Here is a 15,071-nt window from a genome sequence, read left to right on the forward strand (position 1 = left end):
TTTTCAGTTCTTTGGAGCAGGAAAAAACCTAACACACAACTGGTATTGGTGAACTCTGCAGCTGATCAAATGCTACATACACAGTTGTTTCTTTTATGGTAAGTGTCATAAAAATCTCACACTGTGGTATGGTAAAAGGTACAGTGTCCTTGTTATTCTAATGCTTGCTTAAGAGCTGTCTTTGATCAAAGTTAATGCTTGTTTTGAGGTGTGTTTGGTAAAAACTTAAAAAAAAAAAAAAAAAAAGCCATGCACTGAGCTATTACGCTTATTTAAGGTAACAGCAAGAATTTCATTGCCTGCGTCTGGGGATCCCTTTCTTAAAAAAACAGCAGCTCTGGCATTGACTACCCATGCCTCTGGATGGACTGTACAACTGTCTTTAATACAGTTAAAGACCTTGATGGGTAGACAAGACTGACCTCGTCTATGTTGTGAGGTTGAGGCTTTGATTATTCATTTAGCCTTTCAGCAGATCTTCCCTTCTTGCCCACGCTTTCGTTTGTGGGCTAGCCTTCCGGATTTGTGGAGAGAAACAAGTATTGGGAAGAGGTATTTTAAATTGAGCTTCCTCAGGATGTGTAAGCATGACTTGGAAGATGGCAAATATATGCTTATTTATAGATACGCAAATATCTGTGCTTAGTAACTACAAATGAGCTGTAAGGGGGAGAAACTGAATGAAATAGGGAATGGAGGAAGATGATTTGGGTGATCTAGTAGACCAGTAGTCCAGTTAGTTCTAAAATGACATTACCATGAAGGAAAGAGTCCAAAAGTCTGAATTGGGTCTTGCAGTCTGGCATGTTGATCGAAGGGACGGGGAAAGACTAAGAGAGATTCTTATATGAACTGTAAGGGTAACTGTTGTGGTTTAACCCCAGCCAGCAACTAAGCCCCACACAGCCGCTCGCTCACTCCCCCCCAGTGGGATGGGGGAGAGAATCAGAAGAGTGAAAGTGAGAAAACTCGTGGGTTGAGATCAAGACAGTTTAATAGGGAAAGCAAAAGCTGCGCACGCAAGCAAAGCAAACCAAGGCATCCATTCACTCCTTCCCATCAGCAGGCAGGTGTTCAGCCATCTCCAGGAAAGCAGGGCTCCATCATGCATGACGGTTACTTGGGAAAACAAAAAGCCGTAACTCCGAACGTCCCCCCCCACCTTCTTCTTCCCCCAGCTTTATATGCTGAGCATGATGTCATATGGTATGGAATCCCTTTGTTCATTTGGGGTCAGCTGTGTCCCCTCCTAACTTCTTGTGCACCCCTGGCCTACTTACTGGTGGGGTGGGGTGAGAGGCAGAAAAGGCCTTGACTCTGTGCAAGCACTGCTCAGCAGTAACGAAAACATCCCTGTGTTATCAACACTGTTTCCAGCCCAAATCCGAAACAGCCCCATACTAGCTACTGTGAAGAAAACTAACTCTACCCCAGCCAAAACCAGCACAGTAGCACAGAAGAGATACTGTAAAAGCCAGGATCAGAAGGTGACAAATGGATGAAGCCCCATGGAGAACATGTATAATCATAGTTTGGAAAAGAAAATTTGGAAGTGCTCATGCCAGAGGCAGGAAGGTGGCTTTTACCAAAGTAGGGGCACTTCTGGAAGGACTATGAAGATGTAAGGGGTGTAGAAGCCATAAAAGAAGCAAGAATGCCTCTGCTACAGCTTCTGTAGGTGAGAGGAATGCATATAAAGCAGTTCCACTGCAGGACCAGTCCTGGCCCAGCCGCCCAAGTGCGTAGGTAGCGTGTTCTCCCTTGGGCAGATCCTGTAGTGCTTCTCCTGAGCCAGTTCTTCCTCCATGCAGGGGTCCTGTGTAACCCTTCCTCTCCTTTTGCCCTGTAGCTGGCTTTCTGCTCAGCACAGGTTCTGTGCCTTCCCTGACTCTCCCTGTGCTGATTTTTTTATGCCCTTGTCTTGAGGGACCACTGAATGAGGGAAGGCATCTATAGTGAGTTTTAATGCACTTTGGCTACCTGACTTGAAATTGGCACCTATAGCCGCTTTAGCCTACCTTCCCTTGCAGTCAGCCCTGTAAAGTAGCCTGTGTGGTGTTTTGTGAGGGCGTGTGATCTTGCTGGATCGGGGGAATGATGTAGAAAATTTTTTAAATGTCAATGAGGAGCAAAATTCTTTAGGCTTTTAACGTTAGTGAGTTCTCGCTTGATTTAGTCAGAACCTTCCCAGATGCTAGTTACCAGTGAGACTTAACTCTGAAAATGTGAAGACTTGAGGGTCTGTCTGATCCACAGGGGAGATCAGTATCGGCCTAATGGGACCTTGGTTGAAACTTTAATTACAAGAAGACAGTGAAAAGCACTGTTTAAGAAAAAAAAAATTCCCCTTATCGAATTTTGTTGCTAGTCTAGTCAGGCGAAAAATTCTGCTTAATGATTAGTAAGAGTTCTTCATTTCTGTGAGATTTATAGTGGTGTTAAATAAATTACGAATTATTCAGAGGCAGTATATTAAAGGAGATCTAATCAAGATATCCAGAATATTGTGACATATTTAAATCCCATAATATTTAAAAAAAAAAAAAACGTTTTTGAGGGAGTAAAGATACTTTATATACAATTAGAGGCAGCGTGATTAATAACCTTGGGCTCGGATTCAATAGCTTCCTTTGGGATTTGAGTTTTTTTCTGTGTCTCTGGACCCAAATATATGCCTTAATTACCAATCAAACAGTCAATGAAGGCAGAACTGAAGTGTGGATGGATATACTTGTATTTGCATTAGCATTTCTTACACTCAGCCTCACTAATCCAAGTCTGTGGATCTGCAGATTTTAATCGCTCTCACGAAGAATGTGAATCCATGTTATGAGCTTAGATTTTCAAAACTGGCAGACCTGTCTGTTCCGCATCATATGATATTTATGCCACATGCTAAATGTGTAAAAGGTAGGCGTTAGTCCAAATGCAGATGTGTTTAAAAAGTGCTGAGAAGATTCAGACCATTTAAAACCAGACCACTAGCTGGGCAGAGCAGTGTAGTTTCTCCCCAGTCCTATTTCTTTATGGATGTTTCAGGAGGGATAGGAGATTTTGATATGCGAGAAACAAACACATCTGGTTTGAAACTATGCTGGCTGCAGATAATCTGCAAGGCTATGCTATAAAATCTGAATCAAAGACAAGAAAAGTGGACTAAGATACTTTTGAGATTTGAACACCCACAGGTTGCTACAAAGCTAATGTGACTTGTGAGTGGGCAATGCTCCTTAAATAGCAAGCCATGACAGTACTTCCTTTTTACTGTGGAAGTAGAACAGAAGAGTCAATGCCTTCAAAGTCAATTGGATTGGGAGCTCAGGATTTTGGAAGGTGTTACTCCAGGGTGCTTTGCTTGTCAGACATATCTGCAAGGAAACTGATTTCTGAGTTGAAGCGAGGGAATGGGAAAATGTGTTCGAAACCAGGCTTTACTGTAATTCTGGGTATCACTTATTTCTCATAGTTTAGAACGATGAGTAGTGGGGGACAAGTGGTGCCTTGTGAAAGAGGGGAAAAATGGATAAATGGTGTATACTATTTGGGACCTCACTGAGCAATGCAACCATGCAGAAGGCAACTGAAAATGCATCTTCTGTGGGAGGGGGCAAGGATTCAGCTAAACTCATTGTCATTAAATTAAATTAAGTCAATACAAAGCTTTTTAACTTAATCAGAATGTCCAGATACCAATGAAAAACAATTGATTTGGAAATCCGTTTCATCAGAGGGTTACCACTTTCAAGTATGTACCAGCTCTGGCGTGAGTCAAATTTGTCTTTGGTGCTGCCTTGCTAATCAAAGATGAGAATGTGGATTTTTTTTTTAAATTACTGATGCTGCTGGGCTGTCTTGTCCTGTGCAGTCAGGGCTATCTGCCGCCTGTTTAGCTTGACTGTCACAAGAGTACTCAACTTGCTGTCATTCTGGCACTGATCAGATTACTTTGTTTCTTACCATCTTCACCATTGCCTTGCTCAGATAGAGCTTTAGCAAGCTGCTTTTGTGCTCAACTCGTAGTTACTCCAGAGCAACTGGGTAGTGGTGTTCCAATTAGGATTGGGCAAAATGTTTAGATGGGTGTCATGATGCTATTTTGGAATGAGTGGTGCAGAAATTAAATGAAAATAGGTAGTGGTTGTGTTTTAACAGAATTTACTGGAATTTCATTGTTCTCATGTTTATTTGCCTCTCTCTCTTCTTTCTGTAATCAGATATATAGAGAGTGAGTTTCAAGATGTATGTATCATCCCTTTATCTTCTGAATTTTTCTAAAATTGATTTTACTTCTGCACATGTTCGTTCTTGAGTGTTTATAAGCTATATATTTTGGTCAAATATGGCAGGCTTAGTTTTTTATTCTGAATGGTTAATTTTGAAACTCCCTATGAAAGAGCTCCAAGGTAAAATGTTTTTAATCATTACCAGCTGCTGTGTGCTTTGTAGACTGTAATATAAACCTGACATTCAATTTTGGTGGGATGATCTAATGAAGTTCTCAGATTTATTTCAGATAATAAAAAACTTTTTTTTTCCACAGATGAACATGGGTAAATTGTCAGATTCATAACCCATCTCATAATGTCTGCCACATTTTCCACACTGCTTGAAATGGTCACTGTATGCCTGATTTATAAAGACAGTATTACCTTGATGAGTACACAGTGTGTCACTTGAGCAGGATTTATGTCTGTGTGGATTTCATTGGAGAAATATAATGTGAGACTATATAAATATTGTAGCCTCTTGCTTTATCACATTGTCTGTTTTATTGGTTAGATTAACTATGCTGTAGTGACTATGGCTTTTTTTGTATTATTAAAAAAAAAATTCTGATAGAAAAGGAGATATTGGTGGGGAAGAGAGATCAGGCTAAAACCCTTTCCATTATATGTTGCTATAGGCAAATTAAAAATTAATTCGAGATCAGTAAATGGAATGCAACGAAAAACACTAAAGATTATATCATTCTTGAGTTTTCCTCAACACCAGGGATGGGGAAAGATAAGCCGAGCAATTCTAGGGGATCAGACCCAAAACAGTCAGATAACGGATAAATAGGAGGCCAAATCTCCCAGTTACCTGCCCTAAGCATTAGCATACCTGACTACTACTAGGTGTAGGAGTGGTGGTGTGAATGAATACTGCAGAAACAGGTCAGCTATTTGACACTTTATAGAAACAGACAGCTAAAAGCGTGTCCTGTGGTCTTCAGTGTATGTATCTATATGTAGGCTGGCATCACCTTCATGTGACTTCTCTGTGGCTACATCATGGTACCCAGAAAGGGTTATACTGACTGGATACAGTAAAAAAATAACTTTTTCTTGTGATCATAATGCACATTAGTCTGTATCTATGAATTTGAAGGTGAACTGTAGCCTGGAGCTTTCATTTCTTAGGAAAGAAGCCGCCTCCACTAGCGTTTAATGGATTGGGACAAGCTCTTAGTGCAGTCGCCTTAGGCCATTGCTTCCCATGTTGCTGCTCCCTCTGCTTGAACATAATCTTAACACCTTTTGCAGCTGGTGACATTATTTATGTTTGGATATGTTGAGAGGAAATTTCCTGTATTAAGTGAAAATAAATCTGGACAGGAATCCCAGATTGGGAAAATAACTGTGGAAAAGTTGGATTGTGAAAGACACTTTCATTTTTCCTAACTTGGCAGCATAATTTTAAGCTCCAGAAAAAAATGGTGACACTGCTAGAAGAGATCACTGATGGAGTCCTATAAAGCTGAATGTGAAACATAGGGCCAGCACTACTGTAATAGCTGAATTTGAACAGAAGAATTCAAGTCTCATACAAGGTAGGTACATAATGGAAAACTTGACCTCCACTGCAATTTTGTTAAATGTATGTCTTCAGTTAAAAAAAGAAGTTGGTGGCAAAAATGGCAATGGATGGCAGAATTTGAAAGAGCTTATTCATGCAGCTGGGTAAAAATCACTGTGGCACAAACTGCCTGGAAAATGATACTTAAAAGACTTGCCCACATAGGTGTTATGTACATATGCTCCTTGCTGCGTGCAAGTTAATTGTCCACTGAATTGTGTGTATGCATAGGGTTTCCCAAAGTGTTATTTTTAAACTAAACTAAATATTTGGAGCTCTTCATTAAACCAGACCAGAAAATATTTTTTACAAGGCTGAATGTTTCTATTTGACTAGTCATAAAGCAAACATTATTATTATTCTCTAGGATGAGTCACAACTAACTGTATCAACCTGTTCATAATACATTAAGCAAATAGCTTGGTGGCAGTGAGCAGGGCTTAATCATGTCTGTCTTCCCATTCTGTGTCAGTATGTTCTATACTGTCTTGCCCTTACTGCTGAAGTGATGCATTACGTATAATGCTTTCACATACTTCAGGATTAAACTGAAGTGTGGAACAGGTGAGTGCCTGCCATTCTTAAAACGAGTCCACTGTGAGTCTAACTGCATGTTTAATTCTGGACACCTCTAGCTGAATGAATAGTTCTGAGAAATTTTGGCAAAAGTGACTTACTAGTGGAAAGTATCAGTTGTCACTGGTATAGTTAATGTAAAATCTCACTCTTGTACTTGACTCCAGTCCATTCTTAGAGCAGTGTCATGCTGGAAGCCATTAGAGATGTTTGTTTACAGGCTTGTCTGCTAGGTTCCATTGATGAAAGCTAAGAAAATTGCTGGCCCTTCTTAACCAGTAGCTGTTGTCTTTGGACAAAAATTAGTTACATGTGTCTTGCATATGAAGCTTGGGACACTTCCCAAGTCGTCGTTCAAGAGTGTGCAGGTGCATGCTGAGGCTTTGAAGTCACCACAAATAACAATGCCAACCTGAAAACAATCCCTTGAAGCAGGGATGTGCTCTGCCTTGTCTCATGTTGTGCTCTGAAAACAAACTACTGCTGCATGCAGATGCTGTTGTTGGTATCACTGAAATTAAAATGAATAGATCAGGTTGAGATTTGTACAATTATGTTTCTCTTCCAAATGGTTGGCTGGACTATGCCTGCCCAGTTACCTGTGTGATTTCTTGTTGGGGGTGGAAGAAGAATGTCTGTCAACTCAGTGATTTAAAGCAACTTGTGTCAACAATAAAACAATAATAATGAAGCGAAGCAACAACAAAGAAACCCCTTTTCAGTTTTTATCTGGTAATTCTAGATAATGTAGTACTGTTTGAGTTGGCCTGACTAATTAATTTGCATTATTGTACAAAGAAACCAAGAACAACTATTTAAAAGGCAATGCATATGTTCGATATTCCTTGTATTCATTTTACAGTTCACTTTTGTGGGATTATCTCTCCCCCATGCATTTGTGAGTTCTTATATTAAATCTTTCTGTTTATAGATACCTTAATATATATAATGCTATTTGCACAGGTTTCTTTCTGTGTACTTTATATAGGTGTATATAAGTAGATAATTATACATGGATTTGTGATAGGTGTGCTCTTGCTTCTGCCAGCAATGGTGTTACCAAAATGGGAGAAGTAGCGCAAAGATTAGGATTAAATTCAAGGATTAAATTCACGTACTGTGTAGTACATGCAGTCCATGTATGTGGATCTGTCTTACTCTGTGGATCCCTCTCTCTCAAAAAAAGATACTGTTTGATCATCCAAAGAGTGGGCTTACTGGGAAAGTTGCTCAAACAAGGCTGGGGGGTGGTGAACAGGACCACCAGAACTCAGTACCTACATTTTAAAAACTTTAAAAGCTCTTTACTTCAACCATTATAAAGATAAGATGTAAACCAAATTGTGGCAAAAAAGGTGATGTCTTATCCTCAATTCATCTTCACTTTTGATATTGTGCAGTCTGATGTGCTCAAATATTGGTGATTATTATGGAAGAAGTGTTGGAACTCCATCATGCAAATTCTGAAAAGTTATGGACATAAGGAGTTAAGAAAATTCACTTTAATATCTTGAGTCTTTTTTATTTTTAGAGGCATAAATCCCCATAAACTAACAGTACTGGTATGAGGTCAACCATAGTAAATATCTGTTGCAGTGTGTGTGTGGGCTTTTATAATACAAAAACCTGAAAATCACCATCACTCAATTTGTGCACATTACAAGGATAACTTTTTAAGCATACAAATGTCTCAAAGGAGATGACTTTAACTTTGGATGAACATGAACTTTATGTACAGAGCATCCCAATGTCAAGTTCTTAAATTATCCCTTAATTAAAAAATGATTGCTGTTTTTGGTTTCAGACTTTGCAAAGCCAGATAATAAACTGCATATTGCACTGTTCAGTATGTTTCACTTGGCTGGGTTGTGGGCATGGTGGTTGGTTAGTGTAGTTCTCGTGCTGAAGTACCTATGGAGTGACAGAACTGCAGCTGGCAGCTTGGTGTGCCAGGACAGCAAAAGCTGGCTAACAAACTGGGCTTTGTTTAGATGATAGTCTTGCCTCTTAAAAATGCTCTCTTACTGATTTGTTCAGGGAACACCTACTTAGTTTACATAATTTATTTTTGTATCTGAGTTAGTCCCTTTTTTCCTTTTTCTACTACAGGCTTTAGACTGCTTTGAGGCATAAGGTCTAAGATTCTGATCTGTTGGTGTTTCAGTGCCTTCGTACCTCAACTTCTGTGACTGCTTTAGCTGGGTCCTTACCCCTGACTTGTTACTGTGAACATTTTACTCCTAATATGCTGGTCACTGAAATCCTAAAATGGGAAATACGGATTTTAGAAGTTGTCAATATATCAGGAGTAATGGAGAGCTGTCCCAGCTAGAATCAAGTGAAGTATCTCCAGTACTGGGAGCAACATAAGAATGGATTTATGAAGAGGGGAGGCAGGTCTGTTTAACCTGTGTGGGGAGGGAAGATGCTAGGGCAGTTTGACTGCTGTCAGCACCTGAGCTATTTGTAGTTATTAACTCTAGGATGGACAGAGTTCTAAGACAATAGGAGTTGTAAGTAGAGAGATAGGGCAGAAAAGGATTGGGAGTAAAAATATTGAAAAAAATTTTAAGGTGAGAACTAGGAGTACAGTTCTGTAAACAGTCCAGTAGTAACAAAATTCACCTCTTACCTAAGACACATCAAGAAGAATTAAAAAACAAATTGGATTGACAAAATTATTTTGGCTAATTATAGCAATGCGAGATGTTTAGCTTGGCTGACCTCTGAGCTAGGCTGTTTGAAAATTTTGTACAAAATCTTGAATTTCCACTTTCCATATGAAATGGAATATAAATTTCCATATGAATAGAAGGATAAAATATGGAAAAAAATTTAGAATGAATAACTCTGAAAAAAGTTCACTTGCATTATATAAAATCTTGACATTTTCATTTTTTATGTGGGAAAAAGACAAGATAATCCAAACAGAAATGAGCAGTCTGAAAACTTAACACTATCTAGTTAAAATTGTTGCTTTTTATTTAAACATTTTGATTGATATGAAAATATTAGTTTACTTGTCTGCCTTAGCTTTTTTGTTCAAGATAATGCATCTCTTCTGGCTCTAAAATATATATCTTTACAGATCTGATTTTTTTTTTTTCTTTGAAACCATTTCTTGCCTTGTTTCTACTAGTCAGTAGGGAGTAAGGGATGAAAGTAACAAAGCCAAATGAATGCAACTGGCCAGTATTAAGTATGTTCAAGTATTTAGAAGGATACTTGTCTTCCTTGAGATACTGTAAAACAGATGCTACTGTGCCATACACAGCTTGTCATAAACATACGAATCATTTATTTAGCAGTCTTTGTTTAAAGAGTGCTTGTTACCCCAGAAAAAATAAAACCCTGCCAAAGTCTTCATCTTCATTTGTCATGAAAAATGTTATTCCCCTGTTGTTAGCTTTTAATGGAGTAGTAAAGGTTTTTAATTAAAATAGATTCGGGGGGAAGTGGTAGGAAAAGCACCAGTTTGATACAATCAGAAGTGCAATTTCGCTGCTATTTTTTTCCAGTCATACAGTGAACACTTTGTGTGACTGTACTAACAAAGTCTTTCAGATGTAAACATGACCTTGTGGCTCTGTCAATTTATGTGTATATGTAGATTAAGCTAAAAAGGAACTGGGGTGAGGGAGGAGGAGGAAGGAGAAAGTCAGGTCTCTGATGTGAATCTAGCTGTAGGATTAAGTTCTTTAATCTTTCCCTTAGAGCTCTCTGAAACTAGCAGAGGTTTGAATACAAATTATATCCAGCTTTACTCTGGTCGCATCACAGAGCTAACCTATGAGTCTTCATGTTCTCTTCTGCTGTAATGGTGCTGCAATAAGGTGAATTGAGATTCTGCTCTCAGTGGAAGTTCACCTGCTGGCTTGAATGAGTTCAGCACTAGTCTGCAGGAGCTGTGATAACACACTGTGCTCTGGTACACTGACCTGCTTGCAAGATCTGACCCTGAAAAAGCAGCTATGAGGGCTCCAATACGTATTAATCCTTTCCTTGTGTTGGTGACTATTTGTGATTTCCGTAACTACAGCCAAATCAATTGGAGTACTGTCACTTCTTAGAGCACTTAATATCATTAAATGCTAAGGATGGCATAACTCAAATGCCTAGTGGTGGTCTTGACTATGCTGCCATCTCCCCCCCCCCCAATAAATCCCACCACTATCAGGATCAATGTTCTCCTCTGTCTGCACTAGGAAGTGATTAATGTGCCTTGTTTTCCTGTGGATACTCCTGAGTGTGACCTGTTGAATGAGGTTATCTGCCACACTTACCTGTTGGCAGAGCAGCCCAGGTGAATAGTCCCCAGCCTGTTAACTGCTGATCTGAGTTGGCCTAGCAGAAAAATTACTTTGAATAAAAAGGCTGTTCCCTAGTCGTGTGAGGAGGTCAACAAGCATCTGAGGGGGTGGAAAGGTGGGGTGGGTAGGTAGCTGCAGCAGCAAGGCAGTGATGAGGAGCTTGGGCAGACCGGGAGTGGTAACTGATTTCATGGAACAACAGTTCCACATTACCTTTCTAATGCAAACAGTTTTTCTCTGAACAAAAAATTTAAGTCTGATGTCAGACATATGTGAAGTATTTGTCAGTAAAGCTTTCAATACAAGGTATTTTAAAACAATTTTTTCCCTATTAAAATTTAAAAAAAACTAAAGAAGATATTGGAAGTTTCTGGGGAAACTGTGATGCCAATACTTGTGATGCATGAAACTATCTGTATGAGTAAACTTTTTTGGATCTGAACCAGTAAATGTGAAACTGCTTGAAACAAGTGTTTCTTCTTAGGTGTTTGTACATTCATACAGTGCCAGTTGTGGTGGAATTCTTGGTTGTGAAATAAAAACTCTAGAAATTATTGGGGAGTTCAAGTTTGGCATTGTGGCAGAGTTTGAGGCTTGTTCCAATATGGCCAATTTAAATGTCATAATTTCAAGTGGTTAAATGACATGTAAACAAGGATACTGTATACAGAATTAGTGTGAAGATTTATAAAACCACTGGAAGGTCCAGTATTTGCTTCTCACAAGAGATTTCTGCTGGAGATGAAAGAAAGCCTTCTCTTAAGTATAGAAATGAAAAACTGAACTAAAACACCTGGCATATTTTTTGTGTGTTAAGTCAGATCTAATTGTTACTGGAATAAACAAGTGCAAATTGTTTGCAGCAATGAAAAGAACTACCCTGTTGGGCAGGGAGTTGCATTTATTCTTGCTTGTTATTATGAAGGATAGATTTGATATTCCTGGTGACTATGAAGATTAAACCAGAGATTTATGTTAATGCAAAGGATTAAAAGAATCTTAATAGCATTTATAAGGATGCAAATGTTCGCGTGCATTTTCTCTTTTTGCAGATGAATGTGCCATAAGGGAAATACTGAAGGGGGAGAACACATCCTCACTCTGAATTGCAACATCTGGTTTAATACTGCACTCAACATGGTCGTTAAGTGTTAGTTGTTTTCACCAGTGTGTTTTTAAACAGTCTAAGTGTGATGGACTTTGTCTCCTTAGCTAACTTACAAATATCAGGAAATAGCAATCTATGACTTCAAATACATAGCGCCTGTTTAGTGTATGGCTTCATGTGTTGCAGATTTCAATGAGCTGTAAATATTGCTCAGTGTATTTTTTTTTTCTTGCTACTATGTCACTTCCAGACTTATTTTCTGAATAGTAAAGAGCTTGAAATACTGGCTGCGCTGTAGAATTGTCAGCTGTTTTTCCCCAGTTTCAAACTGTTCTCCCAGTGCAAACACAGGCCACACCAGCATGGAAAATTATGTGCTTTATTTGGGAGCCCTGACATGTAATATTATACATATATGTACATACATTTCATATGGAGAAATTATAGAAAAAATATGATTTGAGAAAGGAGGCAATTAAGGTGAAGGTGTAAACATCACTAGCGATTTACGTTTTGTTTTTTCCTACTCTTCAACCAATTGTTTACTAACAGACAAGTATATATAAACAGAAGCCACCTGGATTTATTACGCAATTCAACTGATATGACTGTGGAAATGTCCCAGCTCTCAAATCAATATAAATCTTCAAAAGGTTTTGAGTAGTTAAACATCAAATAATCCATATAGTAAAAGTCATAGCTTCGTTGTCGTTGAGAAGGAGAAAGCTCTGCAAAATACTGTTGTGTAATTTTAGTGGTAGTTCTTTCTTCATTGGAGTGCCTATCTTTAAACTTGGGAAAAGTTAAATTTTGTGGAGCACCAATTAAGTGCAAGAAAAAGTTTGCATCTTCTTCCATACTTTCAAATTTTCCAACAAAGTCATAGTCTATTAAACATGGGCTACAAAGCCTATTGACATGATCCCAGTGGATATCCATGCCCACTGGCCTGTGTACGTCCAGGAGATATTGAATAAACTCTTTAAATTTGACTCCAGAGCCTGTCTTTAATGCTTCTTTGGTGGCATTGACACGGTATCTGGAAATGATGGCTTTTCCAAAAACTGGGTGGTAGTAATTGTTTGGATGTTCAAACTTGTCCCGAAATGCAGATACCAGCTTTTCAAAAGGTTCGCGAATAAAAAGCATCTTCGTGTAAGTGTTGAGCCTATGATAAATTCCTTTGTGATCAAACCCATCCAGCCTTTTCAAATAGTTTCCATAGTGCACTGTGTTGTGCTGTATATCTCTTGTGGAAGAAGCCAGCCCATTAAGAACCATGAGCACACGTTTCCAGTTAGAGCAGCCAGCTTTTGGTACTTCACAGTATAAAACTCTATATTTATCTTCTACAAATATTCTAGAAACATGATAAGGTGTGATTATTCTTCTATTATTACTCTTGTATTTAGAACAAGTTTCTCTCATTATCCGCTTTCTTTCTCTTTGGATCTGATAGAGACTTTTCCACTCATTGTTTCTGTCCTCAGATTTAAGTGTGGGCAGGTTGAGAATGGAGCTGTTCATGGAAATCAGAATTGGGCTCTTCTTAATTATAAACTTCCTCCTCCGTTTATGAAGCCTAATGGAATTAATTTCTTCACCTTTCTGTTGATCCTTCATCACAAACATTATGCTGCTTTGCCTTCTGTCTGTGCTTTGAAGCTTGGTGGGCACACTTTCAGATAGGTGTAATGAATCGCTCTGCTTTACCGTTACTACTCTGTCTGCAGTATTTTTTCTTAATCTTCTATCCTGTTTATTGCTGGAAACACAGTCCTGATGGGGGGGGGAAAGATGAAAGATGTTAGCAAATGAGGAAGTGTTTGTCACTATTAACAGCTTGTACAACTTAATGTGGATCTATTCATACACTCTGAGTTCAGCAGAATTGTACAACAAAATGCATTGCTGCAAGTCCTCAGTGCTGTGCCTACACTGTGGTAATAACTTTTCTCTTGTCATCTTGTTCTGTGCTTACGTGAAATTCAAAGGCTGAGATGAGCCTGAACTGGTAAATTCCAGTTCAGATGTGGATTTAACTGTATTTTAGGTAGTGCCTGTACTCAGACTTTGATAAATACTTTTTGTCTTGGATACGTTGTCTTTGAAATTTCCACAAAAGGTATCTGAGTATTTTGACGACTTAATTATTCCAGGCTGCCTGTTGTTGTCACACAAATTGTGTGGTTTTTCCCCCCTCTTTCAGTAGCTTATCTTTGCAGTGAGGGCAGTAGTGCACAGAGTGAAGCCTGACAGGGAAGGGAGCTTTATAGTGTTTGTAAAGTGGGGTCAAGATGTAGAGGGAGCAGGAGTGGGAAGAGGGAAGCAGAAAGGACTGCAGGAGTCTTGGAGGCTTTGCAGAGAAGCGGGTTTGGCGAGAGCAGCATGAATAGGGACCCCAAAGGGAGGCTTGAGTGAGGTGAGCCTGGGACCAAAGCAATTGAGACTTGATGAGAAGTGGTAATGGGTGGGAATGAGGCTGTGGCTGGCATTAGGCAAGTGAAAACAGAGTAAGCAAAGTGGGTCTATGGATAGGGTGTTTCTGGGACCTGCTCTTTTTCATTAGGTGGATCTCACTGGTTAATACTTCTTTTGGCATACAGCCCAGATGTGCTCCATTACTTCCTGCTTCTCAAAGCAGCTGAATTAAATCCCTGTCTACATGTCTATGCCTCTAAGACTAAAATTAGGTTCTGGACACTGTTTAACTATATGTCATCCCTGTTTTGAGAACTCATCTGGAAGCTGAGTGGCATATGAACCACTAGGGAGTATTTCAACAGAGGAAGCAGATGTAGTTGCAGAAATGTTTATTGCTTACCTAAAATACTTGATGTTTATTTAGAGGTTTTATAAATTGTAAATTTCTGATTTTCAGTCTTTATTTGCTCCCTAAGAGTATTTAAAACTGGCTTCAAAAATAAGATACTGGATTAATTTTAAGGTGTACAGTTACGGGGATTAGTAGGGTCATGCTCTTTAAAGGTGGCAGATTAAATCTTAATTGTAATAGTGATTTTTACAAGTCTCGGTTTGGCTGAAAAAAGAGATGCTATAGGTAACTTATCAAACTTGTGCTGTCATGGAGGTTATATCTTGCCACATCCTTCTTTAAGGGTGAGAGGTAAAAAAGAGACTCAGTATTCATTACAAAAGCATTGGTGACAAAAGAAGAAAAATCAAATTGTATTATTTTGTAGGTGACTTGCTTAAGTGGATAACTATTATACAAACAG

At 38.8% G+C, this 15,071-nt stretch overlaps 2 protein-coding genes across 5 annotated transcripts in view; both read right to left on the bottom strand.

The window, feature by feature from the left end:
• The window catches only part of KCTD15 (potassium channel tetramerization domain containing 15), a 230,773-nt gene that overhangs the window by 71,439 nt on the left and 144,263 nt on the right, over window positions 1-15,071 (bottom strand). The window lies entirely within an intron of this gene.
• Window positions 12,198-15,071, bottom strand: part of CHST8 (carbohydrate sulfotransferase 8) — a 192,685-nt gene continuing 189,811 nt past the window's right edge. For all 4 annotated transcript variants that reach the window (XM_076349141.1, XM_076349140.1, XM_076349142.1 and 1 more), the window contains one exon: window positions 12,198-13,611. In XM_076349141.1, coding sequence (XP_076205256.1) covers window positions 12,466-13,611 — 1,146 coding nt within the window. In that variant the 3' untranslated portion in view covers window positions 12,198-12,465. The remainder of the gene's footprint in view (window positions 13,612-15,071) is intronic.

This window comes from Aptenodytes patagonicus, chromosome 11 (genome assembly GCF_965638725.1).
Source record: "Aptenodytes patagonicus chromosome 11, bAptPat1.pri.cur, whole genome shotgun sequence".
Lineage (NCBI taxonomy): Eukaryota > Metazoa > Chordata > Aves > Sphenisciformes > Spheniscidae > Aptenodytes > Aptenodytes patagonicus.